This window comes from Argiope bruennichi, chromosome X1 (genome assembly GCF_947563725.1).
Source record: "Argiope bruennichi chromosome X1, qqArgBrue1.1, whole genome shotgun sequence".
Taxonomy (NCBI): domain Eukaryota; kingdom Metazoa; phylum Arthropoda; class Arachnida; order Araneae; family Araneidae; genus Argiope; species Argiope bruennichi.
The window spans coordinates 19,304,059-19,319,996 of record NC_079162.1 but is presented as its reverse complement, the minus strand read 5'-3'; the positions used below and the strand labels follow the sequence as shown (position 1 = coordinate 19,319,996).

General features: G+C 30.2%; 1 protein-coding gene across 1 annotated transcript; it reads left to right on the top strand.

Annotated features, from left to right (window-relative positions):
- The first annotated feature begins 1,639 nt into the window (after positions 1–1,639).
- Positions 1,640–2,791, top strand: LOC129959159 (uncharacterized). Its single transcript, XM_056071981.1, has one exon. The coding sequence runs from the start codon at positions 1,640–1,642 to the stop codon at positions 2,789–2,791; it is 1,152 nt and encodes a 383-aa protein (XP_055927956.1).
- Positions 2,792–15,938: the final 13,147 nt, after the last annotated feature.

Here is a 15,938-nt window from a genome sequence, read left to right as displayed (position 1 = left end):
TTTCTCTAATCTGGCTGTTGCCAGATACATAACACTGGTCACGACCTACCTCATCGAGGAGTATTTAAAAATGATTCCACCACCAAAGTGCGGCCAGTTTTTGACGCTTCATGCAAATCAAGAGGTAATCTCACATTGAATGATTGTTTGATGAAAGGTCCAAATTTTATAGAGATGATACCTTCAGTACTTTTGTAATTTCGGGAGAAAACTTTTGGTGTTGTATCAGACATCAAAAAGGCGTTTCTTCAAATATCTGTTGCTAAAGATAGAAAATACTTGAAATTTCTGTGGTGGAAGAATGACAGCAGAGATGCGACTAAAGTTTATCAGCATACCAGAATAGTTTTTGGCCTGAATTGCTGCCCGTTTCTTTTGAGTGCTGTCATCCACCATCATTTGGACCAGTATTTATCTTCTCCTTACCATAATACTGCTGTGAAGTTAAAGAACTCATTTTATGTCGACAGTTGTGTAACATCTGTAGATTCAGAGCAGAAACTGCAACCCTTTATTGAAGATTCAAAAAAGCTGATGGCACAAACAAGTTTGACCTTAGAAGTTGGGAATACACAGGAAAGGCAATTTCATTAAAAGATCCCAAACCAACTCCGGTTTTAGGACTTTTGTGGGAAAAATCAGATGTGCTTTCTTGTGATAATTCGTTACTGGAAATGCCTCCCAATACAATTATTAGACTTGTGATTTTATCTTATGCCAATAGAGTTTTTGATCCGATTGATTTTACTTATCCAGTCTCTTTGCAACCTAAAATATTATTGCAAGAGAGTTGATGATCGAAAAAAAGCTGGGATTCGGAAGTATCAATGGATATAAAGGAAAAAATTCTTAAAGGGAAAGAAGATATTAAAATGTTACATTTTGTGAAAATTCCGAGGAAAATTTTTAGCAGCAGTGTTTCTTCCTTTAGCTTTCGCGCATTTTGCAATGCTATCGACATTTCATATGCATTAGTTGTATTCATCCGATGCCAATCAATCCATGTAACCTCTGTACAATTACTAGTTGCTAAATCTAGAATAGCTCCATTAACCATAGTTCCATTACTATATCGAGACTGGAACTGCTTGCCTGTTGCATTGGTGCAAGACTCTCAAAATTTGTAAAAGAGAGTTTAAATACTGTTAATGTGAAAACACAGTTTTGGACCGACTCTACCACAGCTCTTCAATGGATCAGACGAGACGAACCTTGGAGTGTTTTTATCTGCAATCGAGTGAATGAAATTCGGAAGCTGTCAAATATAGACGACTGGAGAAATGTTCCTGGACCATTAAACCCCGCCGATTTGCCCTCTCGTGGATGCTCCGTTTTTAAGCTTCTGATTTCTAAATGGTGGGAGGGACCCAAATAGTTACTTTTATGTGAGGATTTGGGGCCAGAATCGAATCACCATATTAATGAAGTCTCTGAAGAAAAATGTGGCAAATCAATTAGTCTTGTAAGCAACTCTCCGGTTACTGCAAGTCTTTTCTCTCGGTTTTTCAGCTACGCCAAAATCATTAAAAGTTTGGGTTGGATTTCAAGATTTCACCATAATTCTAAGAACGAAAAGGAATGCAGAAAGGAGGGATGTTTGACTATATCTGAAATAAATGAAGAAAAAAGGATTATTAGGATGATTCAAGAAGAGTCTTCCACAGAAGAATCATTTAAAGGCTTGAAGACCCTTAATATCTTTAGAGATGAGGAGAGTATTTTAAGGATTAAAACAAAATTAACTGAGATGGACGACTTACGAAATTTTAGATACCCCATTCTTCTTCCTGGAAAACATAGGTTAGTAGAGCTTCTTGTCAGAGAGGCTCATATGGAAAACTCTCATACTGAAGTGCAGATTCTATTATCGAAATTGCGAGAAAATTTCTGGATTATAAATGGAAGAAGAACCATTCGTAGAGAAATTAACAAATGCTTTAGATACAAGAGATACGATTCCAGAAACATACAGATCCAACCTATAGGTTTGCCTCAGGACACAGTAGAAGAATCAGCTGCATTTGAAGTGAGTGGCGTAGATTTAGCTGGATCACTTACGCTTAAGGGAGGTGAAAAATGTTGGATAGTTCTTTTCATGTGTGTAGTGTATCGAGCAATACACCTCAAACTGACACTGTCACTTGATACTAGATCCTTCCCCCTTTGCCTTCGGTGGTTTATAGCGAGACGAGGCCCACCAAAGGTTATTTACAGCGATAATGACACTAACTTTGTAGGCGCTGAAAATTTTCTGCAAAACCTGTATTGGGATGTGATCGAAAGAGAAACTTCTATCCAAAGAATAACATGGAAATTTATACCCCCCTCTGCACCCTGGCGGGGTGGATTTTGGAAACGGATTGTACAAATGGTGAGAAAACTTCTTAGACGTGTTTTAGGGAATGCCTGCTTGTACTATGAAGAATTAGTTGCTATCTTATGTGATTGTGAGGCGGTCATTAACTCCAGACCTCTTACGTACTTATCCGAAGATCCCAATGATCTCATTCCGCTCACTCCATCAATGTTTATACAAGATATTCCGACGGTGGGAGTGCCCGAGTTAGATAAACTCGACATTACCGATGTTAAAAGGCGTCTGAAATATCGACTAAATCATAGACAACACATAAGAAACAAATTTCGCTGTGAATATTTAGGCATATTATTACAACCACGGAAGAAAAGCAATTATTATGAAGTAAAACCTGGAGAAATCGTCTTAAGTGAAGATGATTCAAAGAAAAGATTAATGTGGCCAATGGCTAAAATTCTTAGTTTATCCAGGTAAAGATAAAAACGTTAAAATAGTGCGATTGAAAACACCAAGCGATGAGATTGTACGTCCTGTTCGTCGGATTTATCCTCTTGAGATAAAGTGTACAGAAGATGAAAGCCCTCTTAGTGAAAAACCTCTTACAACAAGAAGAGGTAAAACTGTAAAAGTGCCTTCAAGATTTTGAGGACTTGAACAATGCAAATTACTTTGTATCCAATGCTTATTTACCTTATTTGATGATATTATTATTTCTTTGTTTGATTATTAACGAATAATCAAAGGTGGGAGTGTTCGGTAAATATCATAGTCTAACTCTGTTAATAGGCATTTAGCAGACGATTCCTTTTCAGACATTTTATAACTGCTACTATTTTTATTTCTGTTAAATATTTTTAAAAGGTAAAAGCAAACGAATTTTTCTTTGATAAACATATTTTGTTAATATTATCTCGTTTATTTTTTGTATAATAGCTGATGATCAATTGTAAACCTTCTGGAATCTGGCAATGTTTGTAATATACCCTGTTAAGTTGAAAGAATAAACAAGCCATTGGAATTCTAAAATGCTTGGAATATTATTTTAGTTTTAAGAATTTAAGATGCTCTGCAAGCTATAGTTTGAAGCTTAAGAAAATGGGTAGTTTTCTAGAAAGCATGCAAAACCTCCCACAAATAGTTATGGCGGGCGGCGGGACCTATTGATCACATGCCGAGAGCTTCCCCATTTAATATCTTTAAATAGATATAAACACCATAATTACTATCATACATTTAATATTTTTCCAGAATGGAAAAGATTTGATATTCGCATTTTCTTTGTGCCCGGTTAGCATGAGAATACTGCTGCTCTGAAAGATTGCCCGATTTTTTAAAACATATTTATGCCTTATTTTAAAATCGTTTAAAAATATTTTAAATCAAAGATAAATTTATCTTCATAGATTTTTAGAAACATTTTGTGTGATGCTCAGAAATTCATCCAAATATAAATATCTTTTTTACATGTATAACAGAAAATCTCTTTCAACTGCTTTATAAATTAGAAATATATAAAAATGTTTCAGAATCATCATAAACTATCAATTTTGATATCTAGTTTTACATTCAATGGAAACGGGATAACTTAAATAAATATTGATATGTTAAAAAAAAAACGTTGGCAAAGTTACGTTAGGAAGGGAAAAACTTTACTAATTGTGCTAAATTCGCCGACCCCCCCCCTCCCCCCAAAAAATAAAGGTTTTTTAATTATGAAAACTTTTTGCACATTAGTATTAACTTTTTATTCTAAAGAAACACTCAAAATATTCGAAAAATACAAATTGGAATGTTTAAATTTCCCTAATCCAAAACAAGTTTTACAAGTTCGTTAGGATAAATAAATTCTTCACAGTTTTCTTTCTAAGGAGGATAAATTATAAATACAATACCTTGCATATTCAATAAAGTTTCATTATGCATGTCAGGAAGTAAAAGAAATTTTTCTTTGTCATTCATTCGCAAGATGATTACTCGACACCCTGTCTCCATAAATCGAGTTTCCCAATAAAATTCTTGACAAACTCTTTCCTCAAGAATTTTACTACAGCAAATATTTGAAGTCTTAGTTTTGAAAAACCGTACATCGGTCTCCGCCATCGTGTTGAACTTCAGTATTTGATCATGTTTGTCATATGTTTCATACAAACGAATTGCGCAGCCATATTCATCTGTGATGTGATAGCAATTCTCCTGATCATATTTCCATTTATGAGCTCACTCCAAGTATGATTTGCAGTAGAAGTACTTAAAACGGACCGGTGTTTTCCTGTCACCGATAAAATTATGGAATCTTCCTTCCCAAAGAATCTAAAAAATCTTCATTATTAGCAGTAGTTCAAGTGTATCAAAAAGCATTCCCCAATCTGCACATGAAAGGACTTGTTCGAGCATCTCATCTTCCTTATCAAGGTTAAAAAAAAATCTGGCGTATTGGTTTCTTTGACTAGAGGCATTTAACTTTTATTCTCAATTTTTCTTCAATATTATAACATTCCTATGCTTTTCCACTTGCCAATTCCTAATATTAACCACAATAGAGACAGCAAAGTTAAACGTAATATCATTATAATCTTGACTTCATAACTTGATTCTACTAAGTTTACATATCTGAAACAGTTATGAAATTTGAAAAAGAATTTACAAGAGCTTGTGGAAAAGACAAAAATCTAGATTTGCAAAGTCGTCCAGTTTTTACCAAGATTTCTGGTACAATTTTACACTTTATATTATTAAACTGAAATTAAATGTAGCATAAAATTTAAATCGAAAAGTGAATTTGATAAGGGGTTACATACTGATTTAAGACAAAAACTTTTTTTCACTTACATTTTAATAAACGGTTTATTGATTAACTTTTTAAAAAACTATCAGACACAGTTGTTCAACAAATTAAAAACAAAAGTGCCGATTAAAATCTGCAAACAACTAATAGGAGTTAAAATGCACACAAAATTAAATGTCTTCTCTGTACGATGAAGTCATTGTCATTTCCATTGCTTGGTTCAGGAATTTACTACAGATTTTTTTTTTTCAAAAATTGGCAAAGTTATCCCTGTTTATGGTAATTAATTTAATTAATTTTAAAAAGAACTAAATAATAATTTATGCAAACATACGTCACTGTGCATTATAGCACAAGGCAACAATATTATTTTAGATTGAAAATTTATCTTTCAGTTTTTTAGAACTTTATAATAATGTCATTTCTGTTGGAAGGCCGTTCATTGTTCTTCAGACTTTTGATTTTTTAAAAAATATTAAACACCTTAAAAAATACAGAAAATAACTCTTCTAAGAAAAATTGTATTAAAATGTTTAAATGAAAAAAAAATCTGGAAACTTTTACTTTTATAAATTTCTTACAATTTGAGATTTTTGTAATAGTCCGAATTAAAAAAATTAGGAAATGGTAAATTATTAAGTATATTAAGTTAATTAATACTTCATGAAGAATTTGGCTTAAATTTGTGTTTTTTTTTCTAGATACTTTACGGCTGAATTACCAAACATAAATACATTTCCAACTGATTAAATACTGTCTTTCAAGCAGTACTGGCTAGTTGCTGTTAATGTTTGGTAAAATATAATAAATATTTATAATGATAAGGAAATTTAGTACAATTTGATATTATTGTAAGTAATTTTAATGTTAAATAACAACATAAATATGCACAGCATCATATTTGTTGCATTAAGTTTGTCTATAAACTGGCCATTTACCGCAGAAAACAGCCGAATTCCTTGGTACTTCAGACGAGGTAATTCATCTTTTATGTTCGTATAAATTTCATAATAGGCCTATTGATTCTGATTAAAATAGAAGTTAAATTACTTACATCTGTATTGATCATAACAGATAATAAATAAAAATGATATATTTCATCTTACCAAGACCGTATGCCAGGGTTTCTTTCATAACTTTTCTTTCATAAAGAGCCATTCTACTTCACAAAATAATACAGAGCAAATAATACTGAGTCAAACAATAATACAAACTGATATAGAGCCACATGTCAGCAATTTGAATTATGAAATTTTTTGAAAATTGATTTTAAAATGTGGGGGGGGGAGAACAATTGTAAATAAAATGAGTTTTTTTTTTTCCTTCGGTAAAATATACTGTAATAAAATAACACTGCAATTCTGCTATTTATTATTAATGTTAAAATTAGTAGTAATTATTTTTATAAAATATTATTACAGCCAAAAATAAACAATTTTGAAAATTATTACGTTTAAATTATTTTTTTCCCCCTTCAAGCAACAGGTTTGAATTTCAGGCATTTAACAATATATTTAAATTTTAGAAAAAAATGTAAACTTATAAATCAAAAATAAGAAAAATATACAGCTTCTAAAGATATTTCGGTTGCTGAATTTCGTAAAGCGTTTCTAAAATTTTTCAAATTCGGTAAAAAAAAAAAAAAAAAGTGTTTTCATTTTCAAACAAGACGGCAGAGTTGTGCAATTAAGGGTATTTCTTAATCCATTTTTAATAAAATCTACGTTCAAAACACCTTTTCGCAAACATATGCCAATCGAAGGTCGACAGAAATCCAAGCGCAATACATTTTTTATTTATATCAAATAAGGTAAACTGTTTTTAATCTGATAATGCAAAATATAAATCAAACATAAGAAAATATATAGTTCTAAAGAGATTTCGGTTGCTGAATTTCATAAGGCGTTTCTAAAATTTTTTTTAAATTCGTTAAAAATGCTGTTATTTTCATTTTCAAACAAGACGGCAGAGTTGTGCAACTAAGGGTATTTTTTTAATCCATTTTTAATAAAATTTGGATTTAAAAACATCTTTTCGCAAACGTATGTCAATCGAGAGTCGATAGCAGTACATTTTTTTTTGTATTTATATCAGTTAAGGTAAACTATTTTTAATCTGATAATGCACCATTTTTTTGTGATCATTGAATGTGCTTGAATTCTTATTACTAGAGACTTGTCTTTAAGAGAAAATATTTAAGGTTAAACAAAAGAGATAATATATACAAACTATAAGATATTAGGAATTTTTCAACCACCCAATTTTAAAATTTTATTGCACATTTTTTATTTATTAGCTTAAAAAGAGCCGCGATTATGCATCAAAAGAGCCACATGCAACTCTGGATCCGTAATTTGCTCACTTCTTCCCTACGCTAGCACTCTGTTCATTAAAGAAACAAGTACATCTATTACAAGTACATGAAGTAAGTGCATCTATTTTGCTGACTTAATGCATCATCGAACTGAGGTTGCTTAAGAATTCATACCAGCGTGCTCTCGGATAATCAAAATAAAATAGAAAGATGAAAGCTTAATGGATTTAATTTAATAGCTGGAAAGAAGAATGAACTTTCAATTCTGAATTTCAGATAATCAAGATTTATTGTTTGGACATGAAATGTGCTCTACTTACTGAAATTTAAAACAAGCCTGTAATTAGTAGTGTGAAACTGGTATAATCTTGCATTCAATGTTTTGATCTAGATTTATCGAACTTATTCATAAAAAATACAGAATTTGAACTTTTACATTTTTTTCACCGATTGAACTGATTGAATTTAATTTAAACCTTAAACAAGTGCGATTATAAAAATATTTACTACAAATGTAAAATTTGAAATGGAAAATATAAAAAATATATTTTTAAATAAAAAAAATTCTCTTAAAAATATTTATTGTTTATCTAGTTTTTTTTAAAAAAATATGGCATTCCAAATTTCATTTTGCTACTATCATTATACAACAAATTAAATTCACCAGCTGTTACTATCGTTACAGGACAATGTTAAAGAATATTGAAATCGCCTTTCAAAATTCAATAACTCTTTAATATACCTAATAATATATTCCTTATTAAAATAAATTTGTTAAAAATTTTTATTCATCAAGAGAAAGTAATTTTTTTATATGTTGCGAATATGTGATTTAATATATCCACCTGAAGCTTAGCAGGAAATTACAGCTAAACTCATTACAGCCAGATAATTCTATATTTTTAAAACAATGGTCGATCAAGTGCATGCTTTAATTTCATTTATTAAAATTTTATTCTGAACTGTCTGCTGATGCTGATAGTATTAAATTGGCTGAATTTATGTGTATTGGCGCAAGATCCGTGTTTGACCATAATGCAGCAAATAAAAGCTGCTTTTAGAATTCTCCGTAAAGCGATTAATAAATATGTAACACTGTTTTCTATTTTATATTGATATGTACCTGGAGATATCAATTGCTGATCTATTTTCGGAAATCCGTTGAACTGTTATTGAAATTTTTTTAATTAAATTACTTCCATCATCTGCTTTATCGAGAATCATTGTGCATAAGGCATCTTTCGCTAAGAAAGGGCGGTTTCATCTGACAGAAAGAACTCATTTTTGAGGTCATTCTTGGGGTCGTCTAGAATCACTTAATGGACCAGAATAACTTAAGACCAGACTTGCATTTATTTAAGTCTTTTGAGTTACAATATATTTGTCTAGAAATACTTAAGAGTAAAGTATAGCACATTTCCGTTGTACAGTAGATGCAAAAAAAATTACTATAGTGAAAATAGGAAAAATATATGCAAGATGGTGCAAAAAAAAAAAAAAAAAAAAAAAAAAGAGAAGAAAAAATGAAACCGTATTTGAACGAATCGCACAAACGAGTAAAAATATGAAAATTAATGAAATTCAAAAAAGGTATTAAATTTGTGTTATTTATAAATAAAAAATAATTACATTTAATATTAAATATTTAAGTTCTATTAGTTTTCTTTAGAACTTCCCGAACGAAATAAAATGCCTGCTACAATAAAAAATAAAAACTTCTTTAATAAATCGGTGATTAATTTATGAAAAATTCTAGAAGTGAATTTCATTTTCTGAATGTATTATTTTTGATAAGCCGCAAACACATTGTATTCTCACATGAAAGACGCTTCTCTTTTCAATCAGTTACTGCTTTCTGTTTATTGCAGGCCTTACGCCATCTATCGATAAATATATGAAACAAAAATGGAAGTTTACTTAACGTTCTCATTTCTTTCTAAATTCTTTCCCTTTGCTAACCAGTATTCAGTTCGAAATAAAAAAATCGGTCCTTTAGGTATGTTTTATCGCACTTTCATAAAAATTTTAAAGATTCAACAATCTGAAAAAAAAAATACTAATAATGCAGTTCAACCCCATTCTTGAAAAGTCATAAGAGACTTAATTGCTCAGAATTACTATATTCGGGAAAGCTAAATTATGCATCTCAAGTACTTCCTCAAATAAGATTTTTCCAGGGTTAAAATGATGGACAAAAAATTTAATAAGGATGATGCATTATTCACTCAAATTTTTATCTCATGGGAAAGAAAATTAATTATATTAAGAATATTGGTAAATTGTTATATCAAAGCATTATACAGTTTATCAAAAATAAACTCAGATTTAAACAATCTAAGAATTTTGTCAATCATAAAAGAGGCCACTTGTTTCATAATTTCTGCTGAAATTTCTTTTTAATACTTTTCTTAAAAATTTGATGATAATGAAAGAAGAGTAAATTTTAAAAATTTAGTAGTAAATTAAAAAGTAGTGTTTCTCTGGAGATGGGAACGAAATTTGTGGTGGGGACCCAGACCAAGAATAAGGAGGGCAGGGATGGTGGCAGAAATTTTCCGAAGAGGGGGGCAACCAAAAGTGTTCTAACTTAGCTTAAAATAACAATTTTATATTAATTAGAATTGTTTATTATCTAAGGCACGCCAATTTCAGCAACCCCGCTTGCCTGACGGAGAGTAGGGGAAGAGAGCGGGGTGGAAGGGGAGATCAGTCTGAAACCGGAGAGGAGAATGGTGCTCTGTTAATGCGCGTTTCTTTCGTACTTATAAGTTTTATTTTTACGCTGTGCCCCGTATCAATATGCGAATAAAAAAATTTGGTACTAATTTGGAGTGATCACTGTCTATCGCTCCCACTAAAGAAATCGCATGTAAAGAGGGGTTTTTACAAACCAATTCAATCATAGTAAAAATAAAATTTGGAAGAATTAATTTTTTCTATCATGAGGAGTCGGTAATAATTGTCAGGCGTAACGAAGAGCAATAATAGAAAATGGCAATTTAAAAGTAGAAATCTCATAGCAAATAAAGTTACTGCACCGATACTAGAAACAAATTCATAATATAAGTCTCGCAGTAAAATAAAATAATTACCAAAACAAGGGAAAATATTAATTCATTGTTAACCTATGAACATTAAAATTTATCCACAACATCCATGTCGGAAATGATATTGGAGAAACCCACATCCCATTAGATTGGCACAGACCAGGGCCATCCTAAGGCTGTGTTGTGCCCCCACTCCAGTAATTGCTACATTTGTTCATTTTTTAATTTCCTCTGATCTCCTTCCCTCTCAGAAGAACTTTTTTTTTGCTGTGCAGATTTGGCAAATTACAAAATTGTTAAAAGGTTTAATAAGAAGGGCATATTTTTTGAAGAATACTTATCGATATAAGATAATGTGCACAACGAATTTATAACAAATAAAACAAATCGTTAATATTTTAAATAGCTGAAATTAAAACAAAATTATTATCTTATTGTTCATGACTGCAATTGAATTTTGTTATTGAAATCACTTTAATGGGCTGGTCTACCCGATAAGTAACAAATCAATTTTAAATTAATGTTATTTTGCCTATAATTATCTTTTTCGAATTAAAATTGTTACCGATAAGTTACTTTTATTCGATGGAAAATACTTTTTTGCTCTGCAATATAACATTAATTAACGAAAGGATTTGTTTTTACTTTAAGATTCCATTTTACTGCTCGAGAACGATCCTAGTAATTATGAATTATCGGAAGACCAAGACTACAGCTAAGCTGACACTCGACACTTTCATAACACTATTGCGAGAAGTTTCTTTCCCTGTTGTAAAATTTACAGTTCCAATGGAGTCAATGCACTTGGTGCTGCATTCATATAGCAAAAAAATTACTGCGCATGTTCTCCGACTCTGCTGGAGGAGAAAAGATGCTATTTTATAGCAATCTGTCGAATGAAATACGAAACTAAATTTCCCAACATATTTGAAGCATCCCAAGTGAGCATTAATTGTTTAACATGCATAACCAATAGCCATTAGCGTTTACCAAGTGCCTGTGAACACGAGAGGGAGTGTTCGGCTCGGACCTTTATTGGCATGTTCTCCAATAAAAATGTTATTCTCTTCTTCCGTACCTAAAAATTGTAGACCTTGGATTAGGCCGCGAATGCCACCAGTGCTCAGAATTTTATTTTCAGAGTATCGCCCATGGGTATTTTGGGTTTCATAGTATGACAAAGGAAATCAAGTGTGCATTTTGGATACCTTTTTAAAGAAAAGTTAGACTAGAATTAGAATTTTAGTAATAAAATCATAAGTTTTCATTCATCCAAGTCATTGCATCTTTGAGTTATTGCTTTTACACGCATTCGAATATACGAAACTGTCTTTTTTCATACTTCATTCGGATATAACTTCTCAAAACTGTACCGAATTCTATTCATCTAATTTGTTACGTTTTGTAGCTATCGTGTTCACACGCACTGGAGCAAATAGCAGGTTTCATCTGCATGGATTTCGTTCGAAATTCGATAAAAATTTACAAATTTGGTATAAAGATCACATTCCAAAATCCATCCCTTTAGCTCAAAAGATTGAGTTATGTCCGTCAGTGAATATAATTCCAAGAATATTTTTTGTTCTGGGGGAGATGTAAAACAAGATCCGTCAAAATGTTGAGTTAGCATTATTATGATTATTATATTTTAACTCTGAATACGAGAAATTAACTGATTATTAAATTAATACATAAATTTATCGATCAGAAACAAGGCTGATTTAGGATAAAGAAACCGTAGCAATTTAAGGCGATTACTAAGCAAATTCAAATGAAATACACAAAGTGAAGATTGAACTAAGAAAGGGTAAGAAAAACCTTGAAAAATTCAACAGGAACTCGTTCTGAAAGTCATCGCGCCTCTCAGTATTATTTTATTGCAATTTAAGAAGTATCCTCATTTGCATCTTCAGACGGCATAAAATTCCAGGAAATATGCTACATAAGAGGTTTGTATAAATTATGAATTTTACAATTTCATTAAAAACACTGATAATTCGAAACAGAAAAATTTATTTACAAGCTTAATATACAGATAATACATTGATAGCAAGATTACAGCATTACAGGTAGAGCATTTACAATGAATCTATGCATAATATTTTTGTCAAAAATAATTTAGAGACTTTAAAATTTAGTGTACTAAAAATATTTCTTAAATTTACTTAATACTAAATATTACCATTTGTATAAAATAAAAAGTTAAGTTAATCAACTAATTTAATTAGAAGCTAAGACAATATTAAAATAGCGTATTGCAGCGAAAATACGTAAGTATTTAGAAATTTAACACTAGAAAATGAATTTTTAAAAAAGAATTTTTGAAGGCATGAAATAAGATAGTTTAAAAACCTTATTTATGTACTTAAAAGCCGATTTTTAAAATAAAATGAAAGTTTGAAAGATTTCGTATTTATAATGAATTATGATCATTTTTTATAAAATTAAACACAAAATGGCACCATTGATACGGAATAAAAATAAAGTTAACTGATAATTATGACATTAAAATATATGAACATCGAGAAGGCAAATGAACAAAATTTCAATATGTTAAGCTCATTGCAGGAAGGAAAATATTACAAGATTTTATCTTTACAAAAACGAAACAAATAAAATAGAAAAATACAGCAATGTATTCAGATAAAATAATCAGTTATTTTATTATTGTACTTAATAGCAATATTGAAAAGTTTCCCAAGTAAAAATTCAAATATGATATTTAAGTGCGAAAGAACAAATTCATTGTATTTCTATAAATTACTATATTATAAACTTCTAATGAGCTTATTCAAAAGATTTTCTTTTAACTTTCGCAATAAATTTTAGAAATTTAGTAATTCAGTAGTAAAAACGCTTATGCAAATCTTTCATGCTTTAGAAGAGGTCAATCATTAAAATTAAAGATTTAAAAGCCATAAAAAATTAAATGTATTTGTACCATTGCCATTCTTTGCATTCAATTTTTTTCCGGAAACGTAATAATGATTCATCATAAGCCACTTAAAAATTTAAATTTGTTTTAATAATGTCATTTCTATAACGCTTCACTTTTGCAAAGTACATTAGAAAAAGTTTTTAAAATAAAGTATATTGATCATCATGTTGATCAGGCATGAAAATCAATATTTTTATTTATTTTAAGGGGATATCCGATTGCCTGGCCGGCCGAGGCAATCGGATGTTTTTGCGCGAAAACCATTTAAAAAAAAAAAAAAAAAAGGGGGATATAATTCATTTAATAAAATTAATTTTCCTATAAATACGAGAAAATTTAAAAATTATATTTTAAATATTTTATATTCAAAATATTAAGATGAATTTTAAAATTAAAACTATAAAAGCAAGAATTTTCTCTAAAAAATAAATTTTTTGACGAATGCAAAGAATGGCAATATATTTTAAAATATTTACTCAAACTGAAAAAGGAAATTTTAAAACTTAGAATTTAAAGATACTTTTGAACTAATATACATTGAAACTGTATTTGAACTTAACTGTTCTAAGAAATTAATATCTTTAAGCTTTCAGCAAAAATACTAAATATTGTAAAACAGCTCATTAGAAATTACATGAAAAAACTCAGTATTTTTATCAAATTTTTTAAATGGTTTAATTCACCATCTTAAACAATCACAATCTTTAAAATATTCCGCAATTAATTGAAATTAATGTATATCATCTATCTTAACTTCATGTAAGCCAAGAGTTTTTCAGAGCAAATATTTGCTTATTTCTAAGCAACAAATATGAAACTAATTATTTTCAAAACAAATTTAACAATTGCTCTGCAGAATCTTGACAAGCAGTTCTGTTTCATGCAAAAATAATGTTGCTATTTTAACCAAAAGTTCAATTAATATTTGATTATAATTTTGAAATGATTAGTTCCTTGAAATACATATTTAGTATTTTTAGTAACGCAAAGATGTTAGCTTCCAAAAAAGCATTCTAATTTATTCACGGAGATGTTATAATGCACTGATGAAATTATATTTCAAGAAATTAAAAAAAACAAAAAAAAAACAGAGCATTCAACATCAGGTCTTTTAAATGTGACCAGTATGTATTTCAAAACTTTACTTTGAAAGTACCATAAAAAGATTGCTCACCATAGGGAACACATTGCAGCTGAACTTTGAATAGTTTTCATCCGTGTGTCATTAAGATATAACTGCGTTCTAATATATTTCAAACTTGGCAAATATCTAGTGCTGGATTTAGACTTGGAAAGAGCTCCGTATATCAAATAGCTTAGGACCTCAAGTCCATTTATGTAGAACATTTAGTACATACCTAGTTTGTTAACTTTGATAATTTTATGAACCACCATGTAAATAGAGACCTTAAACTATAGCTTGTGCAAGTTATACCTAAATCCGACACTGATAATGCCACAAGATTTCACAACCGTCAGCGTTAAGCTGTTTTCTACATGTCCGTCACCGCATGTTCTGGAAAGGATTGGAGTTGAAGGATCCATCTACATCTAAATATCTTGCCTTCGTACATAAACTGAAGTATCATGATGTATGTCGATATGCACATTCAGAACTTCCAGACTTGATAACTGTAAAAAGAAAAATTGATACATCAAAGCGAGAATAGGAGATATGAAAGTAGCTTAACATATTATTCAAGCATTAAAATGATTATGGGCAGTATGAATTTGAAGGATTTGTCTCTCGTAAGCGTTTTCGTGTACTTTATTGAAAGTGTCACCCCTTTCCCGGCATAAACATTGTGGGAAAGGCCATGAATGCCACGAGTGCAGTTATCCCTCCCCCCCATTTCAATAGTATAATGAAGAAATTGGAGTACGTATTTTGGAAACAATTTTCGACTGATTGAAATCAAAATTTGATACGGAATTACTATTTTAGTAACAATATCCGAGCCCGAATTTTATCTAAAACCTTAAGTTACCGTATTTACATTCATGAGAATTTCAAACAATTGACGGATTTGCTTCAAAATTTGACACGAAACCAATTTAGATACTCAAATCATCCCAAATGTCATGCTTTTACCTAATTTTGTAGCTATAGTGTTCACTTATTTACAGATTTAAAGCTTTCTTGCGAATGGATTTTATTCAGAATTTATCAGAAATCTACAAATTTGGTTTTAAGACCAAATACCAGTTTTCATCCGAACCGTCAAAGTCTAGCTGAAAGCCTTTAAGTTATATTCTCATAAAGACAATTCCAAAAAACTTGTTAATCGGATTCAAAGATATCGTATACCTTAAAGTAAAAATGTAAATAACTTTGATATTTTTTTTTTTAATACGATTGATTCATAACGAACTTCTACAAAAATTTCCTTTTTACGATCCAGCAGCTCCTGAAGACAGTCTCGTACTATTCTTGGATCACATCTTTAAAAAATTTTCAACAGTTAAAAAGATCTAAAATCTGGAACAAATCTGAATATTTTTCTTCAAATTGCTTCTTATTTAGATTTAAAAACGTG

Excerpts from the sequence above, each read along its gene's own strand:
- LOC129959159 (XM_056071981.1), top strand. The coding sequence starts at position 1,640 with ATGATTCAAGAAGAGTCTTCCACAGAAGAATCATTTAAAGGCTTGAAG.